The sequence below is a fragment of the Sturnus vulgaris genome, chromosome 13 (assembly GCF_052056855.1).
Source record: "Sturnus vulgaris isolate bStuVul1 chromosome 13, bStuVul1.hap1, whole genome shotgun sequence".
In the NCBI taxonomy this organism is placed as follows: Eukaryota; Metazoa; Chordata; class Aves; order Passeriformes; family Sturnidae; genus Sturnus; species Sturnus vulgaris.
The window spans coordinates 10,842,803-10,864,714 of NC_142255.1; the positions used below are offsets into that span (position 1 = coordinate 10,842,803).

Genomic DNA, 21,912 nt, shown 5'->3' on the forward strand with positions numbered 1-21,912 from the left:
GAAAATAATTTTAAACAGTAGAAATTGGTGTGCTTTTTAGTAGAATGTATTAGATTATTTAGCTAAAAAAACTTATATCTTCCAAAGTGGGGTAAAATAGAAACCAACTACTTTACAGATGGGAAATGTATCCTTACTTGCCTACATCAGACATCCAGTGCCTCTCTCTTGCATTTGTTTTTGGTGAATCCTGTAAAAGAACCAGACTTGATTATTTTGTGATCATAATAGTGAAAACTGATATACAGTGCTAATGGACTAAATGCAGACTGCATTCCTCACCTCTATGAAAGATTGTCATTAATATGGAAAGATTGGCTTTTCTGTAGCACTGCTACCGTTTATAGGCACACACCTGTGAGGACATAGTACCATTTTCTGTGTCTACTGCTACTGCGTAAATGAAAATGCTAAACCTTTGTTGAGAGACACAGACACTTGCTAACAACGGAAGAGAAACGTGCTGAAGGTTGGATTTAAGGTTTCTATGCTCTGGGTAACCAGTGGCAGCCCCGAGGTGTTTGGATTTGTTCTCTAGTGCCGCCTTCTGGCTGAGCAGGCCCAGAAAAACCAGTCCACAGGTGACAACATATGAAGAAACGGTTACTCCAATACTGTTATTTGTATTTTGTACAAAGCTGCATTAGGGAGGTCAAAGGCAAATAATAATGGCTCTGTAAACAAAGTTATTACAGGTATTCCTCTGATTATCTAGTGGGTATTATAATCTCCAAAATAACAGACTGGAATTTTGTTGTTGGTGTTTTCCTGAAGGATGACGATTATGAGGGCCATGCTTCACAGTAGCAGATGTGCAACTTGGAACAGCTTTGAGGAGAATGTGAGCACAACCATTTTGCATTGTTGAAACAAAACTGGGAGAGAATGTTTCAGGGCCTGGGCTGTCAGGTTCAGTACCGGCCTGGGACTGACGGCCAGAGCCCTGTGAAAGGGCAGCAACGACTGAAGACTATTTTGGAACTGTCATCCTATCAAGTCCAATCTTTATGATCCCAAAGTGTATCTTCCCCCGTATCTGCAACTGGTGAGGCTACATCTTGTGTACTGAATCCAGTTCTCCGACCCTTAATTCAAGGACATTTTGGGGCTAGAGCAGGTCCACAGAAGGGCAGTGAAGGTGGTGAGGTACCTGGAACACAAGTCCTGTGAAGAGCCGCTGAGGGGGCTGGGGGTTCAGCCTGGAGGAGGCTCAGGGGTGACTTTATCGCTCTCTACAACTCCCAGATATGAGGTTGTGGCCACATGGGAGGGAGTTGGTCTCTCCAGGTAACCATTGCAAGAACACGAGGACGGTTTTGAGTTGTGCTAGGGAAAGTTTGTGTTGGACATTAAGAATTTCTTCACAGAAAGGGTGATTAGACATTGCAACGTGCTGCCCAGGGAGGTGGTGGAGTCACCGTCCCTGGGAGCGTTGAAGGCAAGATTGGACCTGCCACTCAGTGCCATGGTCTAAGCTGACACAGTGGCTTTGGGTCACACGTTGGACTCTTACAATCTCTGAGGCCTTCTCCAACCGAAGTGATTCCGTGATTATCTCTAAAGCCCTGCCTCAGACAGGCAAGCAGCAAAATCTATGCTCAGACAGCGCACCCTCACCTGGGAGCACAAGCGGTGCCCCAGCAGCCAAGAGACGTGAGACGCAAGCCCCGTCGCCCTATGGCAGAGAGTAACCCAGGATAGCGCCCCTGTTCTTATTCCATAAGCTGCCTCTAGGGAGGCCACCCGGACCCGCCAAGAACGCGGGGCCGGCCCTGCCCCCGCCGGGCGGGCAGCGGGACGGAACATGGCGGGGCCCCTCCAGCCCGCGCTTCCCCGCCTTTCCCCGCGGCGGCGCGCATGCGCGCTGTGCGGCGGTGAGGCCGTATCCCTCCGCGCGCCCCTTTTCCCTCGATGTCTGTGTTAATAAGGTAATTCCCGCGCCCATGGTAAGTGCCGGGCGCCCCTCCGGGCCCGCCCGGGGCGCCCCGCGCCGCCTCGCGCCCGCCCGCGCGCCCGCGGCGGGGCAGAGCCGCGCGGAGCCGCGCCACTCCCCTCCGCCCGCCGTGTCCCTCCGCCGGGCGCGGCGCGGACTCTCGTGTGGGGCTCTCGGCCTGCGGAGCCCCGGGTCGGTGCGGCGGCGGCGGCCGGGCCGGCAGCACGGTAAGGGCCCGTCCCCGCGCCTCGTCTCTCCCTCACCCCCCCCGGGCCGGCCAAGCTTTTCCAGGTCAGTCTGCGCCTTTGTATAGGGCCCTGTTACCGGATGTGGAAGTTGATCTCTTCGCTGGTAAAAAATAATTCCACTTCCCCCGGAACCCGGTGCCGCGGCTCCCTCCGCAGCGCCCAGCCCAGCCAGGATTTCCTGTCGGGGAGAGCGGGCGGCCGGCCGGCCTTCCGGGGACCCCGCCGCGCGGGGGGCGCGGGCGGCGCGCTGGGCCGCGGCGGCGGCCTGGGCGGCCCGCGGGACGCGGGCGAGCGCGACGCGCCCGGCGAGGGACCCGGGAGCTGAGGGGCAGAGCGGGGCTCGGCTCGTCCCGCGGGTTTCTCCGTCGGGCAGCGCGGTGTGGGCCGCGTGGGCACGGTCCCGAGCCCCGCGTGGGCCGGGGGGGCCGGTGGGGCCGCGGCCCGGGCTCCCGAGGCGGCGGGGCTGCGTGCGCGAGCTTGGCGCCAAAGGTGCCCTGGGGAGAGGCGGCTCGGGCGGGAAGGGAGCGGTTTCCCCTCCGCAGTGCCCCTCACCCGCAGTCTGTAACTCTTGCTTTGGACTCTTAATAAAGCGTGTGGTGGGACCATAAAAGTGGGATACTATACGTTAGTGCGGATTGTCGTTTTTTTTCTGTTGTCCCCAAATAGAGTAGTTTCCGTTGGTGGGACAGTCGTGGCACGTCGGTGAAATCCCCTGTAGGAAGTCGTCTGTGGTAGTTCTTAAGGCATTTGTGTATTTTCCTTTAACCTTCTTACTGAGGTGGCTTTGATTAACGGCGAATGCTTCAGAGTTGTGAATGCACACCCTGCAGTTCTTCAGCCTATTTTAAATTATTCGTTACTTCTGAATATTAGTGAGACCGTGCAGTTAGCTGAGTTTTGTATGCCCACAAACGTTTGTAAGAGAACATAAGTGTGCCGTGTGAGAAAGGTTAAGAGTGTATGTGGCACATCAGCATATACTAGAGACACTTGTTTGTGACCCACTTTCTTTGCTGAAAACACTTTGTTTTCTAGTTGAGGTTTTTTTTAGGCCTATGTGCCAGGCAGAAACTGTCGAGGAAGTTTCCTCATGATAAAACGGATGTTGTAGGGAGGAGGTGGATGATTTTTATTTGATGGTATTTTCAAGCTTAATCAACCTGAGAGAGCCTCCTAAGCCTACGGTACAGTTCAAAGGCTACATCACAAGCCCTTAGATTCTTCATGTCAATCACAGCTGCTGCAAATTAACCTTTTTGCTATCTAGTGCCAAATTAATTTGTGAAAACTGTATAGCTTGTTGGCAGTGCCAGTCCAAATCTTGGTGGCAATGGTTCACCCTTGTTGCATAAGAACACTCCTTAGATGTTGCAGATAATGGCCAAATCTGTGCTTTTCTTTGTAAGAAAAGACTTTTCTACAGTCTCTGTTATTTAATGAGTACATTGTTGATTGGTGCTTTTTTAAGTTAACGTGTGAGCCTAATAGGAAGACAGACCTGCATTAATAACAGCCTGGCTGTCTTTGCCACTAAGCTATTCAACAATGTTTGCTTTTCTCAGATCAGGTATTTTTCATTTGATGCATGTCTGACATGAAGGTCATGTTGCTGTTCAAGCGAACTAGAGAGAATTTAATCACAAATACAACAGTCGGAGGAAAGCTGAAAGCACTGGAATGAACACTGACTGCCATTAACATATTAGTGTAATTTTCACTATCATGATAGAAACGTGGATAGTTTAAGCCTATGATGTTTATATTAAGATCTGAAGTATTGCTTGTGAAATCATTGTCAAAAGATGTTTGATTCATGTAGGAAACTAGATGGGAACTTTTTGACTTTATCCCATGTAAGTCACTATAATCTCTGCTACTTGATATGTACATTAAAATGATGCCAAAGTGATCGAGATAGGCTAACTACTCTGATGTGTTTCAAAATATTATTGACTTTGGTATGGACAGGCGCATAAAATTAGCTGGAAATGGCTATTCTGAATTTCTATCAATACTGTGAGATGTTGAAATCAGTAGGGTGATAGTATTTCTGAAGGTCAGGTCTGGTGAAGCGGGTTACATTGTTTTTTTCTTAAGTAGTGGAAAGAAAAAGGCATTCTGAAAGGCCATTCTTTTTCCAGATGTAATGAATGTGAGAGATGATAGGTCTCCAGCTGTCTTCTAGATACAATTCTGCCATCTGTCACTTGAACAGGGAAAAGTGTTTAATGAGTCTTTAATGAAACTTTGTGATTGCAAATCCTTACCTTATTAGAGGTATGGTGTGTATTGATTCAGGTACCCTTGAGAAGTGCACTTCTACAGTCCATGCTCCTCTAGAGTAAAGATGTCCCTTTCAGGAGTGCACCATGGGACAAACGCTGGGCTGGGAGATCTCCATGCTGGCAGATGTTCTGCAACAGCTGTTTTGTGCCTGTTGATCTTGAGCAATGCAGCTCAGCACTGCAGTGATAGCACTGCACTGGGTTCTGGGGACAAGGACACCAGCCTGAGAGATGCTGCAACGTTTTGAGCCAAACTCAGTTTTAGTTTGGACTGCAGACTCTGCTGCTCTGTTGTCTATAGACTGTGGTGTGGTAGCCCAGGCATCCCAAGCTGCCAGGTTTTTAGCTCCACTCTCTTCCCATGGAGCCTATTTCACACACAGTTCCACCTCAACTGTTGAGTGCTATTCTATACCCTTCTGGTAACAGTGTGATCTTCAGAGTTTCATAGAGCATATAAAAACCTGAATCTCAGATGGATGTGAAAAAGTAGTATAACTTTCTTTTGAACATAAGTAAAATAGAAATAATAATTTGATGTTACTTTAAATTGTCGGTTAAGTGTGGCATCTGGCTAATGAGACTGTGCAGAATACGTTGCAGGAACGTGGAAGTTCAGGAGGTGATTAATCCGGAGAAGTCTAAACCAAGCAGAAGCTCTTCCCTATTTACTCAGTTGTAGACAAAACCCTCTCTTCACACAATTGTGTAGGAGCTCTTAGAAGTCTGAAAACATTATCACATTGCCATAAGAATTACTCCAACAGTCTCAAGCCTTTATTTCTGAGCCCGTGATGTTTTTATTCTCAGAAAAAGTCCTCATGCAAAGTGTTACACAGCTGTCATGCTAGCAGAGCTTGATGGAAATGACACAGTGAAGAGAACCCTCTAACACTGTTCAGCGGAGTTGATTTTAACACTGGAGTAGCAGCAAGAGTGCTCTTTGAAATAGTAATCTCATTTCAATTTTAAATGTATTATTGTATCTTGCTTGTGATAGTATCACTGCACTGTTGTAGTGTTACTGAGTGATCTGGAGAGAGCAGCTGGAAAGGTTTTCTGGGATGGGAGGTTGTGACTCTCACACCCTTCTGGCTATGTCCCAGTACTGTGCATGAGTAGAGGGGAAGTTGGGTGTGTTGTTACTCGGGGCTTTCTTACAGTACCCGTCCTTGGAATGGGCTGCCATGTGGAAATCGGCTTTGGGTGGACTGCTCTTCAGAAATTCTGTAAGTGCTAGTAGTCATTGGTTAAAAGTGACTGAACATGCATGAGTTTTGTTGGAAATTCCTCTTCATTTGCTGCTGTTAGTGCATTAGTGACGTATAATGGATTTTTGTTATTTTAGTTGAACAGTGGAATTTTGCTCTGTTTTTTTCTTTTTTCCACTAGATGGCCCAAGCATGCTTCCAAGTACCCCATGAAACTGAAACTTAATGCCTTTCTCTTTTAACTGAAGTTTAAATTCTACATTATGAGGCATATACCAGCCTGTATGATGCTTTGTGCTTGTTTAAAATACAAACACTTTATATGAGGCAAGAGAGTGTTGGTTAATGTAAAGAATATGTGGTAATGAAAGGTTATTATTTTCCTTGATTAGAATATTTTTTATCGAGTGTACTATAAAGCTATTTAGTTTTGCATTGAGAAGATAACTGGTGTGTTTCATTGACTGTGCTCCACAGTAATTCAGGGAGTTCAGGGGACTGAAAAGGTGTTGATCTGAAGTTTGTCCCTAACATCTCCTGGGAGTGAGACTGGTATTTTGCAGGTCACCATAATTTATTTTTTTGGGGGGGTGGCTTGACTTTTGCTGCACAGGGTTTTCATAACAACTTTGCAGTTCATTTCAGTAGTGTATAGATGTGGGCAGAGGGTTCTGAATAGGCTGTTAAATGTACAGACTAATTTGCCTATTTTGGTTTAACAGACATCCAGTATAAGCTTGTTATTGTGACTGTCTTTTTGGTTAGTGGAGGAAGATGGGTGTACACTGAAGGCAGTGCTTCCGTGAGGGTGGTTGGACACTGGAATGAGGCTGAAAACATGGTAGGATGTTCATCCATCGACATTCAAAACTCAGCAGCACTGAGCCCTGCGCCAGCTCAGGCTGGGATATTGAACTAGGTGACCTTGAGAGGTCCCCTTCAGCCTTAATTATTCTGCAATTCCAAAATGAGATTTTCTTAGTTGCTTTGCTCTACTGCTGTTTAAACCAAAAATAAATATAAGGAAAATGGAGAGTTGTCTTTCTGAGCTAGTTGTCACCTCAGTATTTTGTATTAAGTTCCAGCTTTCCTTTGCTTTGGAGGGCCTTGATGTGGTGGTATTAGACCACCAGAAGAAGGATGTCTCTGAGCATACTTTTTCTCCTTAACTTGTAGTCCTCACTGGGGGAAAAAAAAAGCCATATAAAGAGAGTACTCTATCCCTTCATTTCACTGCTGCACTTGCCAAGTGTCATCTCTTGCCTTATGTTCGGTATTGTTACTTCTAGTATTTCTCTTTAACAGATGTGACAGATACTCTCTTATTCCATTCATTAGAATCTTTCCTAGATTTTCTCTTTTGCTCTTTTTCTTTATGGAAGAGAGACAGCAGTTGTCCCTTCTCTGCATCTGTGTTCCTTCCTTTTCCCATTGTCAGTATTTGTCCTGTCCTGCCACCTTCCTGCTTCTCTTCCCTTTTCCGGCTGGAGACAAATCAATGTGTTCACATCTACCAGAGGGATGGACATAAATGGAGCATTTTGGTGACAAGGATATTGCTGCCTGCAGTCAGTTCTGTAGACAGAGGTCATCTGCTCTAGTTCACGGCCCTACCAATAGGTGTTCAGTACTGCATTTGCAGTGTTTTGGTCTTCTTTCTAGTTTCTTCCAAAGTCAACAGCTTTCAGTTTATTGAGCAATGTGCCTGTTGAGCTAGGTACAGAGGGATTTCTAAAAATACTGGTTTTGTGATAGATTTGTATGTTTAATGGGATTTCTCTCCTGGATTGATCTACTCTTCACTTTGTGTAGGACATTGGCTGCATGGCCTCACAACTGCTGTTATTAGTAATACAGACTTAACTTTGTTAGTGACTGGAAACTAAACTGATGAAAGCAATTCCATTTTTAGCATCCTGGTAGTAGAAAACATAGCTATAGGTATACTGAAATGTCAGTAGTAGTATATTTTGTTTAGTAGCATAAGTTATGGTTTAGTTCTGATTTTTTTTGCTGAACAAATTTAATAACAAATTTGAAATTGGATGAGTTTAAAAAGTTGTTCCTAGCAAATCTTTGCTGCAACAGAAACAGGTGTAATTAGTCTACATATATTACTGCAAGTATTATATGGAACCTTGGTGTAAAAGGCACATTATCCAAACGTGATGTGGAAGTTTTTCAGCTAGTATCTCAGTCATGTCTCAAAAGTTTGCACTTCACATCTTTAGTAAGTGTAGACAGTTAAAGCAGGTAGTAATATTTGTTTTCAGCAAAGATTTACTGCATGAATCTGTTGTATATAGTACAATAATATGCTTGTTGTGTCATTTTGCATCTGGGGGTATGGAAATTATATTTTAGGGTGAACAAAAATAGTGATGGACAAGATGTCAGGTGTTGTGTTTCATATCTATTTCAGTGCATTTGCATAGTGGTACCTCTTAAATACATGTAGGCATTTTGGATAAGTGGATGTAGTGCTTTTGGGTACGTGACATAGCAGCCATGATATAGCACTGTTTGAAAGCTGGAGAAAGCTGCAGAAGGTTGCAGTATCAGGTGAGAGCTTTGAAACCACCTTCTGCTATAAGAAATGTGCATCCAGTTCAGTTTAAATTTTGTTTAACTTTATAGCTAGAGTGGTTACTTAAGTGGTTAATTAAGCATTGTAATACTGAAATCTTCACACCAGTATCAGTTCTGTTTGGCTGGCAGAAGTAATTCTAAAAGCAAACTGCTTACTGCAATCAATAAAGCTTGTTCTGGTTAAAATACCAACTCCAGTTTCTGAGCTCTTCAGAGTAGCTCAGAAATACTATTTAAAAAAAAAAAAAGGAAAGGCAACAAGTATGTATGTAAAGTAGTGTTAATGTTATTATTTTTTCTTTATATTCCTTTATGTTCTTCACTAGATGTCACTAGTAGATTTGGGAAAGAAACTTTTAGAAGCTGCACGAGCAGGTCAAGATGATGAAGTTCGCATTTTGATGGCAAATGGAGCACCTTTTACCACAGATTGGGTAATGAAAACTTTTGCAGTGGAGAATGTAAATCATCTTAATTTTCTCACGTGAAGAAAGAAATGCTTTTCTTACAATTTAGCATTTATATTACAGTTCTTCTTGGAATTCTGCATTCAGATTATCTAATGTCTAATTCAAAATTAAAATTGTCTGTTTCTTCGTATGACTTCCTACTGATTTTAGTAACAGACTGTGAATGAGCACATTCTGGTGACTTGAATGAAGTTTGGAATGGTTAATGGGAAAAAGTAGCAATCATCCTCCTAGTTACTGTGTTTATGCATTTAGTATAGTAAGAGGTCTGAATTATGAAAACAGTTCTAACTATCTAATACGTGCAGCTGAGAGTTCCCTGATACAGGGGTACTGCATTTTCTTTTGGAGGTGCTGATTTTTGAATAGGTTGTAGAGAGAGTTCAGGTACCCAAAATTCCTAGGGCATTTACAAGGTCTTAAGAGCCTTAATCTGCTTAGTGACCTAGCCTTCAAATTAACTCTGTTTTGAGCAGGAGACTGGACTTAATTGACTTCCAAAGGTCCCTGTTGACCAACCTAAAAATGAAGTTAGGCCTCTTGAAATGGCACATCAAAAAGACAGAAAAAACAGAGTAAAAAGAAAGCAAGAACAAATTTCCCTGTTCGTATTCTGTAAAGGCCCCAATAGCTTCTCTCCTTGAGACTGCTGGGGAAAATGGCTTTGAAGTGGTGGCTTGACACCTGGGTTTGGTGGCTTCAGAATAAGAAGAAGTTCTTTCTTTGTACTGCCATCTGTTAGACATGCGTGTTTTGTGTTCCATTACAGTTGGGAACATCTCCACTTCATCTAGCAGCACAGTATGGACACTACTCCACCACAGAAGTGTTGCTGCGGGCAGGTGTGAGTCGGGATGCCAGAACCAAAGTGGACAGAACTCCATTACATATGGCAGCATCAGAAGGCCATGCCAGCATAGTAGAAGTCTTACTTAAGGTAGGAACTGCTGGAACAAGTCTGAAGTGGGGTTATTGCAATGGTTTATGATCAGATATTTGCAATTTGCTTTTAGTCATGAAACCAACGTTGAAATAACATGAATAGTTGAACTGTATGCATTGGGAGCTTCATTGTCCAATTGAACTGTAATTTGTTTTACATTAAAATCACCATGATTTCAGGTGAATTATTTACTGCTGATTCAAAATAAGAATGCTCCCTAATTGGATGTTGTGTTTAGTAATAGATTTTAGAAGTAATATGTGCTTTAGAAAATCTGTAATCCTTTTGAAGTAAATCATGTATTTGGTAGATAGACTGGATTACTTTTAATAAATATGTAAATGTAAGATAACAGGGCATTCCTCATGGAGAAAGACAATTTTGGGCTTCATTCTTTGACCAGCATTATTTAATTAAGATATTTCTAATTATATAATTTAAGCAATGATCTTGTTTGTAGCATGGTGCTGATGTCAATGCGAAGGACATGCTTAAAATGACTGCACTTCACTGGGCTACTGAACATCACCACCAAGAAGTTGTAGAACTCTTGATAAAGTATGGAGCAGATGTTCATGCTCAGAGTAAATTTTGCAAAACGGCATTAGATATTGCAGTAGACAATGGAAATGAAGACATTGCAGAAATATTACAGGTAACTTTTAATTCCTCATGTTAAGGAACTTACAGCAAAGTATTTGATTACACGTCATAAACTAAGCTTTTACTGCAGCAGCTGTGACACCATGTATTGATAACGCCACTATCTAGTTCATTACATGAAATGAGTTTAATGTTAGTAAACGTTACTCGATCAAAAAACATTTTCACCACCTACATAGTCAGGTATAAGTATTCTTTATTTTCTTAAATTTAAGTGATGTCATACACAGAGGTAGGTGGACTCTTTGCAATTGAGTTGTAAAGAAATAGCTGCTTTCTCTGACAGTAAATTCTGATTATCCCCTAGTATTCAGTTAGCTTCATATATGGATATTAATTCCCTAGCAGTTGGAGTTCAGACAGGAGAGAAGAGATGCCAATTTTTCTAGAATTAGAAAAGCTAAGATTGAATTATTGGAGAATTGATTATAATAGATAATTTCATGGAAACGTGTGCTCACTGTTCGGTAGTGTTGTTAAAGGCAAATTAAGTGACAAGTATTACTTAGAAAAGAATGCAAAGCAAATGAAAAATATTACGCCACCATATAAATCTTTAGCCTTCCTATGTCTTTAAATGTCTGAACTGCTGGTGTGTTCCTTTAGCCTCCTCCTGATTGCAAAAGGTGTAGTAAACAGAAGTTAGTAATAATTCAAAGAAAGGCAAGAAGACTGCCATGTACATTTCATGGCAATTGCAAAGCTGTCAGAGTAGCTTTTCTTAATGTGTATCTGCCCCAGCAGTCTTGGTTCTTTAGACTTCTCTTTTAGATAAGTGATCTTGCATATCTGCAAAAGAGCCTTGTCCTCTTATAATAATTGGTAAGGAGAAGTAGTGGTGTGTTATTAAACTCTTTCACTCCAACAGACTTTCTGTCTTTAGATTTCAACAAAAAAAAGTTTCCTATGTACTTGGAGATAGGACACAATGTATGTGTATTGCATGAGTGTAATGAGGGAGATGTTTCTTGTTTGTGTGAAGCATGCAAGAATTCTAGCTCTTCTACAAAATCAACAACTCCTTTATACCTGCAGTGGGAATGATGTTGTTCTCTTTGTGTCCCAGATTGCAATGCAGAACCAAATCAACACGAATCCCGAGAGTCCAGACACTGTGACGATACACGCAGCCACACCGCAGTTCATCATTGGACCTGGAGGGGTGGTGAACCTAACAGGTCTGGTATCTTCTGCAAATACATCCAATAGAACAGGTATTTAGATGCTTAAAGGATGGCTACTGGGATTTTATATTTTCACTGATTTTCACCATTTAGTGAAAAGATTTGAGGAAAAACAGTGGTAAGAATAGTTACCATATTCCTCATCAGTGGTTTTTTGTGTTGTAAATATCAACAACAACAATCTTCACAGATATAAACTATCAGAAATTCTATTTGCTTAACAAACTTCACTTCAGAATAGCACTTCAGTTCAGCAGAATGCTGCTGAAAATGGACTATGTACTAGAAGTTTCAGTGCAATAAAAATAGTAAAAGGGACTTCGATGGTTTTAAATTTATAAGCTATTTTTTTTCATCCTTCTAGATGAAACAGGAGTGTCTGCTGTACAGTTTGGAAATTCATCAACATCAGTATTAGCTACGTTGGCAGCTTTAGCAGAAGCATCAGCTCCATTGTCTAATTCTTCGGAAACACCAGGTTAGAAAGCTAAGTCATTTAAACTAATTTATTAAATTTGAAGTCCATAACTTCAGGTTTCCTTCAGCACATGAAGTAGTGTGGTAAATGATGATTCTATGGATATAGATACAGAAGGAGAGCAAGGAGGGAATAATGACCATATTTATGGGGCTATTTTTTCTTTTTTACAGAATAGCTTCTCTTTAGACAAAATCTTCTCTTTTCTTTCATGGTTTGAAGAAGTTCTAGCATAATTTCCTTCCAGAACTAAAACTCAGCACTTGAGTTTGACACTGAAAGATTAGAGCTGTTTGCCACAGCACCTAGTATTGGCACTTGCAATTTGGACTTCTTTGTGTCAGTGGTCTTTCTTGCTGCTGGGCCTGTACTTGGAAGCCAAATCAAGTTCAATACAACACCACTTATTCGTGTGGGAGTTGCTGCTTTGGTTTCCTGAATAAACCTCTGTGAATATTTAAGCAGTGTTATAGGACAGTAATCTCTAAACATAAAGTTCTTCAGGAGACAATTTCTGCAGTCATTATTACAGAGTGATTTCTCTCTCTATGTTATATTGTAATTAACTTAAAAGATGAAAGCTTCAGAGTTTTATCTACCTTCTGTCATCTTGAACATCACAACACAGTCTATAGGGTTTTAGTTTCATCTCTGTAGATAGAGAGCATTTTAATATGTGTTATTTAAATCAAAGACTTTGCTTTTACCCTGGCAAATTGAAAATAAAATACAGAGCTAGTGTTCTTGAATTTCCTTGATTGTGCTACCAGTGATCTTGCTCTTTGTCTCAGCATCTTGTTGTTTTAAAAAAGGAAGGATGGTAGTGCAATACCCCATTTGCAGCATACAGTGCAAGCTGGGGTATGTGCTGTAATTCTGAATGCAGGCTTTCCTTGTGCTACCTTCATTTGTAGAAGTGATACAGAACTGTGAGAGTTCACTGCTTTGTACTCACTATGAATCATGAGTTTGAAATGGATAGTTGAGCTGGAATTTTTCACCTTCACATATAAAATTATATACATACAGGGTTTGTTTTACTTCTTAAGTTTTATCTATTTTCTTCAAATGTGTAAAAATGTCAACTCTGCAGAACTTTTCCTTTAGTCTTATTTCATACTTTGTGTAAGAAAAAAAGTTGTTATGTTTGAAGTACTCATAGAGTTCAGACAAAACTTATAAGATTCTCTAGGGGTCCTCTAGTCTGTTACCATCTTGAAGACCATTATATAAAGTAGAGAAATCTGGGCTGAGTCTGAGGTACAGCAAGCCACTGGTTGAGAAGTAGCTTCAGGTTAAAATTTTTTTAATTCTACTATTAGTGTAACTTAGTCCAGCTTGTGTACAATGCAAAAGTTATTTGTGTTCTTAAAAGCAGCTCCTGTCCTTGCTGACCTGTTAACACTGAACCCAAAGCATCAATTTTGAGTGGGGTATATCAATATTATTATATTGAGCAAGGGTGGTGTTGCATGTGCATGTCAAAATGTGAGTGCTTTATGTTGGCCTGATGAAAGGCTATTTGGAATATAATACATAGTAAAGTATACAAGGGGGTCAAGTTTTGAAAGGCATGGAAGTCGTTTTTTCTCAGCCGTACCAAAATGCATTTGAAATCATAAAACCTTCATTTGTAAATTGACTTAATTGCTTTACTAATTTGTTGCTAGTTGTGGCCACAGAAGAAGTTGTGACTGCAGAATCCGTGGATGGGGCCATTCAGCAAGTGGTCAGTTCTGGAGGTCAGCAGGTCATTACCATAGTTACAGACGGCATTCAGCTGGGTAACCTGCATTCCATTCCAACCAGTGGGATAGGGCAGCCCATCATTGTGACCATGCCAGATGGGCAGCAAGGTGAGTGCACACTTCTATGATTCCAGCTTGAGGAACTGTTTTAGCTACGTTAATAGTAATGACTTTTTAGGTGCAAATAGCTTGGACCATTTTGTGTACCTCTATGAATTCTTTGATTAGAGAAGGCTCAGACACAAGCCTCTGCAGTTTGGTGGGTTAACACGTCAGCTGAGCCTCTGCTTTAGGAGAGAGAATAGAGGAGTTACTAAACTATGGAGGAGACATTGGACATTTAAGAGAAAAGGGATAACTACTTGCTTTGTCTTCAGTAAGTTTGATTTTTACAAACTCATAACAAAAACTAGAAGATGGAGTAAAACAAAAACCTTCTTCTAATCCTTACACTGTTGCCTTGCTGGAAGTATTGTGGGGAGGTGAGGCTTGGATTTAGAAATCTGATGCATGAAGCAATCTGTGTAAGTGAAATGGAATGTCAGTACACTGACACTGATCTGACAAATGTCAGGTCTTACATGCCTTTGGGCCATATGTGCTATGTAGAAGCTGCTAGTGTGATAAATCCTATTTTGCGATGAAAGCATACACTTTGAGTGGTTTTTTTTAAAGATGCTCTGCCACTATTTAGATAAAAATGATCCCTTCTCTGATTTCTTCATGAGGACTCCCACTATGAAGCTTGAAGAGCTGTACACAGGAGGCAAATTATTTGGTTCATAGTCTGCCTGAACTAGTACACCTTGTTATCATTATGAGGAGTGGGTGTAGATAGTAAGTGAGGTGACAGTCACGTTTATTTGTCAGATGGCTGCGTGAGGAATTAGAGTACTTTACTGAGAGCCCTGCTTTTCTTATTCATGGCTAATAACTACTGGATTTTAAAGATTACTTAAGGTGCATTAACCAAAACAAAAGCAAGGTTTGTATTTAGTATTTATTTAAGAAACATTATATAAATGGTCTGCTACAGAAGTTGGAGTTGACAGACTGGTGGCTCTGCTGCATTTCTCTGCCATGTCTGTTTACTCCGAGAAAAATGGCAGTGATATTCCAGAGCTAATTACTGTAGACCTCAATAGTGAGGAATTTTAAAGTTCTTTAGTAGCATACAAAAACACCTGAAGTTTTTTAGTAGATTTTTCACGGAGCTTATTGTGCACTTTATTATATAGATGTGTTTCCATATGCAAAAGTATCTGCATCTTTTACTGCTAATAAAATTACTTAAATAATACAAGTTTTATATGGTGCAAATATTATTCGAAGTAAATGTATTTACATGTACAAATATGTTTTCAGTGTTAACAGTTCCAGCAACAGACATTGCTGAAGAAACTGTAATAAGTGAAGAACCGCCAGTGAAGAGACAGTGCATTGAGATTGTTGAAAATCGTGTGGAGTCTGCAGAAATAGAAGTAAGGAGTATGTTACATGATCTGTGTTGAACAATGTTGAGGACTGAGTATCTGGTTATGGTTTTTGTATTGTTCAGAAGGTTAATTCCTGTGTTACCACAGAATGAAGTGTGTGAAAGATTTAACTTGTTCGGTCTCTCCTGTAGCTGAAATTCATCTTTTACAAAATTGTTGTAAAAAGAAAATAGGAGGGCTGTTTTCTTGATCCTGTGGTCATGCATGTAAAAATGACACTTGTTTAAGTATATGAAAACTTTTTTTTTTCCTTGAAGATCACTAGCTGGTTTTTAAAACTGATACGTTATCAAGTGACTTAACTCTTTCCGCTAGGAGTGAATGGGAGCACTGTGCCCTCATCTTTCTGTTACAGCCACATGCTTCTGATTGTGAGATCAATTTTAGCAATGTTTCCTTTCCATTCATGGTATCTAGATAACTGTTAATGGAAGTGTGAAACAGTAAGATTCTGGTTTTTTAAATTTTTATCTGTGTGGTGTCCCCCGCCTTTTTTTTTTTTTTTTAAATTCCAAAGCAGTTTATTATTACACAACTTTGCACCTTCTGGTTTTTTTAAAACTATACTGCAAAAGACCTAAAAATGCTGAGAGCGCTTTCCTTTTTATATGACAATTGGATGTAGCTGTTCAGTTTAAAATTGTAGCTTTTTTTATACTAGCCACAAAAGGTCAACCATCTCATTCCTTTTCCTGTTACTTCTACCTGTGCTGACCAGTTTTGGTCAAAAGTTTATGAAAATTGCTGTCTGCTTTGACTAGACTGTAAGTTCTCATTTTGTCAACTCCATGATATTTCATTTATCAAAGGTTGTATTCTTCAACTTCTGTTCATATTATCAAATTGTGCCTCATTGAATACTTTTTGTTGTACAGTATGTGCTGTATGTTACCCATGTCTAATAACAATAATTACCACCTCTCATCATTTGCTTTCCATGTCCCCAAGTTGTTGCATCAAATACTTTTGGCCGTTGCAGCTTTGTGGTCATTACAGATTATCCTGACAGTTGAAATTTTCTTGCTGCATTTTTTAAGATGTATGACTGTTGCAATAAAAGTATTTCTTTTGTTCACACTTTTAAAAATCTGCCTGAATTATTCATAAAGGAAAATATATTTCCTTAAGTATTTTAGTAATTCTGTTAAATGAATTTTTTTAAAATCCAGATTGATTAAGGGATAAATTGACCTGTTCCTAATTACAGATAATTGGTATAACAATACCAATAAATCTTCTAAGGGGATTACCAGTTTTGTTTATGTATGTTAATCATTTTTCATAAATACTGAAAGAAGTTGGTTTTGATGAGTCACTTGGTCTCTTACTTTTAATTGGAAGTTTTGATGACTTTCTTGTCCCTGCCTGTACAACTAGAAATGCACATGCAGACCTCTGCCTCTGTGTGAAGGCCGGTTGACTTTAGGGGTCTTCTTGTGGTTCACAGGGCTATGGTGCTACCTTACTTTAGTAGTAGTGGCATTAAAGAAGTGCACATAAAGTTGGTTCACTTTAAATTTCTTTGTCACAGACAGTGGTAGATATTTAAATTTGGAGAGAGTGGGACCCCTCCCGTCATTAAAGTATTAAAAAAATATTTTAAATAAATACAAAATATTTATACAGGAAACATTTATTGTTTTTCTTTGCCTTGCACTAATTAATTCCTTTATTTTATTATAAAGAGTTGATTCAGGGCTGAATGCTTTTTTCAGCTGTTTTAACTTCTTAGTGTGTGGACAGTTTATTGTAGTTTGAAAGGTTTTGTAGTTAAAAATCCTCCCATCAATGTGAGGTGACAAACTTTCCTGTGAAAGTACTGTGGAACAGCTAAAGCTGTAGTGGTGTTTTTAAATCTTCTCTTCTGGGTCTGGTTAAAACATTTCAGCTCATTTTGAAGAGTGACAGCAGTTTTCCTAAGCAATTTGATATTTTAAACATGGGATGGCAGCAAAAAAAACCTGTCACACAGATACTCTGTTTTTCATTTTCATGCATAATTCATTAACATATAGTGATCTTTATTTTCATTCTTTAATTTGACTGTTTCTCCTGTGTTGCATGTTTGAAAGGTGACACGCATTAGAACCAAGACAATCATTTGATTAGACTAAAAAATAATCATCATTGTAAACTAATTATATTAATGGATTCATATCCTGTGTCATTGTGTTGTTTAAGAGTGGTTGGTTATTTTAGTTATAGATATTCCTATTGTCAATGGAAAATTACGTGTAATGAAGAAAATTCTCTGGTAAAATTGGAAGATTTCTTGAGAGCACTGAGCACCCTCTAATTTGGTTTTTATCTGGGTAGGTGATACAAAAGGACTCCAGATCTCTTGAACACTTCTGGTTGTGTTCTGAAGAATGTCCCAAGAGCACTTTCTGGGTTTGATTAAATTGGTAGATGAGATACAGTCCTCCCTATTTTAGATGTCAAAGAGCCAGTTTTGACCATTGAGTCCACAGTAGATATGTGTTGCTCTTCCAGAAGCATTGGGTTTTTTCCACTGCCTAGTCACACAGAGTAGTTGGTTTCATCTCCTTAACTCATTCTGTTTTTTGGGACTGTGGCAGTCTAAAAACGATGCCTGTTAGCTGCTGGACTAATCTACGTGCTTTGAATTGCTAGCTTGTCTGGTAGCTACTGGTTTTATCTTCTGGCCATGTCTTGGAGACTTGGGTTTTTTCCTTTTTTTCTTACCCTTTCCTTAAAGTGTTGTACTACTTTTGGGTATGCAGCTCTAGTTCTGTCTTCTGTGGGAAATACTCTAAAAATGTTGTTCAAGAGCCTCCCCACGTCCAAATGTTTGCAGTGTGTGCACACTCCACAGCAGTGATTCCATCCCCAAATGTTTGCACACATTCCATAGCAGGGATAGTCCCTTGCTGTTTGTAATGCACCACAGGTCTTCCTGCCAGTGAACTACCAATGGTTCTTATTTCTATGCAGGCCAGTAGATAGAGCAGCTTTGCTTCTTGACAAGTATTAGGTTTTTGATGGTTCATATGAGACCAATTCATGGGATAGATAATGCCCAGCTCGGTATATCCCAGTCTCAAAAAGGAAAGGCTATTTTCCACATGTGGAAGGATCAACTGTTTTGACTAATTCCATGGGAATTGTCTTGTAGCTCACCAAGGCTTTAATCCATGAGGCTGTTTTACATAAGGTATTGCAGAGATAGCTTTTGGAAATAGCAGTATGTTTGGGCTGGGCTGGTGCTGGAGGACCCTTGGTATGTTTCAGATTCTCTGAGGTGTAGGCTCTGCTGTTCCTGTGGCATCTGTCAGGATAGTTGCTGCATGAGCTGACCGTCCATAAAGTTGCCTTAAAAGCAGAATCCAGATTTTCAGAGGTGGAAGCCGAACTTCCTTTTCAAATAAGTAAGCAAAATCAGATGAGCTCTCATTTTATTAGCATATGCTCCAAATGGAGCAAGCCCTAGCCTTCTGCCTTCAGCTCTTAAAGCCCCTTGGATAATCAAGTTGCACTTACTGAAGTTTGTTCTGTGCTCTAGCTGGTCTCTCAATAACCTGTTAATAACATCTCCTTCACTTGTTATTTTTGCTGTTCAGGTGCTGCTTTTAGCAATGATCTGACCACCTCTGTCATTGTGTTTCAGCACATTCAGCTGACATGTGACTGCTCAATGTGACTGTGACAAGTACTGAGAACAGTAGCAAGTAGAAGGGAGGCAGAGTGGTTTTGTATTTTTCTGACCATGAAAATATGTGAGTGCATCAGAGGTGAAGAATAGGGATGCTCTTATGGGAGTGTGCAGGGCTGAAACTTCTGACAACTGTTAGAGGTATTAAATGAGAATGTGATACTGAACTGCTGAGATGGGAATATGGGGAAAAGACAACTTGCTTTCACTGGACTTCAGTTTTTTGATAAGTTGTTTTTCTGAGAGATGGCTTGCTTCTCTGGCAGCCTTCCTTACTGTTCCTACTTAACAACTACAGTTGAAAGAATGATTTTAAATGCGATACTACCTTACTCATAAAAGTATGATGCACTTCAATGAAATGGTATTTGATTGAATATTTGATCAAAACAAAACTATTTCCCAAGCAAATTGCTTTTTCAATTGGGCTCAGAGTAACATCAGACAAAATGACAGTACCTGCATCACTGGAGATGGAAATGTGTTCTCCTTAGTTCCTAAAGCAGCTTCAGAGGAAGTGGCATTTCCTATGTCATTTTGCTTGGAAACCATTTTATATCCACCCCCAGCAATCTTTGTGTGCAGGATTTCTGCAGTTACTTAAGGATTTCTTTACTAGCTGCTTTTAAAATGAAAAAAAGCTTATCTGGCTAATTGCCTGTTAATTCACAAAGATATGATGTCCTTGGGGATGTAATTGGACCTCTGGATTGCAGTCTATCAATCCCTGTTTAGAAACAGTTAGGTTTATGCTTTGGTCAGTGGGCAGCTGACATTCCCCAGTGCAGATGGCTGATAGGTAACAGTTTGTCATTTTTACTGTCTGATTAGAAATACAACAGCAAGGAACAAGTCTGTTAGATTGAAAGATTGGAGAAATGTAAATATATTCTGTTAGTATTTAATCACCATGCTTCCACTTTTTTCATTTAGCTCTTTTTTGGTGAAGACATGTGTGGTGCCTTTGCAGCTCAGTAGACTCGGGTTTGCTGTCTCCACAGTTCCAGCCCTGTGTGGGGAGTTGGCTGGTTCATAATTGGGGTCTAATTTGCACAGCTGCATTCATACAGGTTTGCCTGAGTAAGAACTGAACAGCTTCTCCATGCTACCCTAACACTTGAACTGCATGTAAAGGAAAAGTATTTACCATTTTAGCTTGTATTTGATACTTGTTTGACAAAATATTGCTGGTTCTGTTTCTACTAGGAAAGAGAAACTCTTCAGAAACAGCTGGATGAGGCAAACAGAGAAGCACAAAAATATCGTCAGCAGCTTCTAAAGAAGGAGCAAGAAGCAGAGGCCTATCGGCAGAAGTTAGAGGCAATGAACCGCCTCCAGACTAATAAAGAAGCTGTTTAATAAAAAATGAACACACTGCAAAGCCTGTTACTTTCAAAAACCTGCAGTACAATCTTGAACTGTACACTATATAGGTACAGCCATGGGATTTCATGATAGAGAAGATGCTACAAGTTGATAACTGGACTTAAGCCGTGAGCTCTGATTAATTTCTTGTAACATAAAAACTCTGAATTTAGAAATTGTGAAAAGTATTTAAAATGAAATACTGTAAATAGTTGGTTTTTTTACAGTTTCAAAATGAGTTGATAAATCTTTTTGAAGGGATCCAGAAACATGAAAAGCCAATGTTTTTGTGAAATTTTTGATTTTAGTATGAATCTAACTTCTGAAAAACAGAACAGTTTTAAGGGTGATGTTGATTTAAGCTGATAATTTGAAATTTGATTATGTGACAAAATTAATTAACAGTTATTTCTACATGATAACAGCTCAACTTCTCTGAATAAGACATTTCCAGGTGGAAATCTTTGTACAGCTTTAAGTAGTTGTCTCAGATTCTCTGAAAACCATTTTTGGTTCTTTTTTTTATTTTAGGTGGTGAAATTTTTATATTTAATTTCAGATATATCCAAGTAGATTTACATGTATATGAAGCTAATATTTTTTAAACTTTTCAGTTTGTACATATGCTGCATGTTTTTATAATTTCTACACATACATCTTGCATAGGTATTTTTCAGCAAAGATGAGAAAAATTATGAGAAAAATGTTTAGCCTATAGGTCATTTGAAGTAAGCTAGCAGCCAGTTTTATTGTGGATGGTATATTTCTTGGAAGAATGTAATTTGTAATTAAGAAGAACAAAAAAGTATCTTAATTTACATATTAGGAGGCAAAATTTGGTAGTGGAGGCATTGAAACTTCACTTTGTGTGTCTTACAATTTTCCTGTACAAACATTTTAAAGTTCAGTAATGACTAGAAAAGAATGTCTCCACTGGAACACAAACAGTAGCTATCTTAGAATGTCCCTATTGGTCTCTCTTCCCCAATAGCCTTGAAATTACTTCAGTGATGCATTTTTTTAACGGACTTTTGCATTTTAATTACGCAATTGGACAGGTAATTTTTTATGTTGTTGTGATGCTCTTCCTACCCAGCATCATCGTTGCTCACTGTGATACTGTGTTTGTGTGTGTCTGTGCAGTGATCTATTATGCTTAAAATTTATATGGCACGTTACATCTCCAGAGCATTGTAAAATCTTTTAAAGAACCCTTACTGCACTGCCTGTGGCAGGTAAGTGAGTGTTACTGTCTCAGTTTTAGAACTGGTTTAAGTGCAACACGAGGGAGTGTGAAATGACTGGCTTAACACCGTGTGAACCTGTGGTCACCTGGGAATGGATCTCAGGAGTTCCTGGCTTCTAGTCCTGTGCTTAGACTGAGCTGCCTTAAGATTGTTCAGTGCTGTGTTACATTAAATTTTGAACTACTGTGCAGATCCGTTTTCTGTAAGATAAAACTTTGTGCTTTGCTTTGTTGTTCCATGTTCACTGCTTTTATGGAATTGTTTATATAAAGTTAAGCAAAAGGTCTGGTTTATCTATACTGTACACGGAAGAATTACCCTTAAAACTGTACTCTGGCCTACTTTTTCTATTTTACAATTAAATATCTTTTCCACATAT

General features: G+C 39.9%; 1 protein-coding gene across 3 annotated transcripts; it reads left to right on the forward strand.

Moving 5' to 3' along the window:
* The first annotated feature begins 1,775 nt into the window (after window positions 1–1,775).
* On the forward strand, window positions 1,776–21,911 carry GABPB1 (GA binding protein transcription factor subunit beta 1). Of its 3 annotated transcripts, none has more exons than XM_088172553.1 (9): window positions 1,776–1,928; window positions 8,593–8,700; window positions 9,506–9,673; window positions 10,140–10,334; window positions 11,409–11,520; window positions 11,891–12,004; window positions 13,675–13,860; window positions 15,118–15,233; window positions 20,128–21,911. In XM_088172553.1, exons 2-9 carry the CDS (start codon window positions 8,593–8,595, stop codon window positions 20,278–20,280), a joined length of 1,152 nt encoding a protein of 383 aa, XP_088028679.1. In that variant the 5' UTR covers window positions 1,776–1,928; the 3' UTR covers window positions 20,281–21,911. The 3 variants fall into 3 exon arrangements, with proteins under 3 accessions (XP_088028679.1, XP_014743238.1, XP_014743235.1); XM_014887752.2 differs by lacking the exon at window positions 1,776–1,928 and adding an exon at window positions 2,057–2,160; XM_014887749.2 differs by lacking the exon at window positions 1,776–1,928 and adding an exon at window positions 2,693–5,695.
* Window position 21,912: the final 1 nt, after the last annotated feature.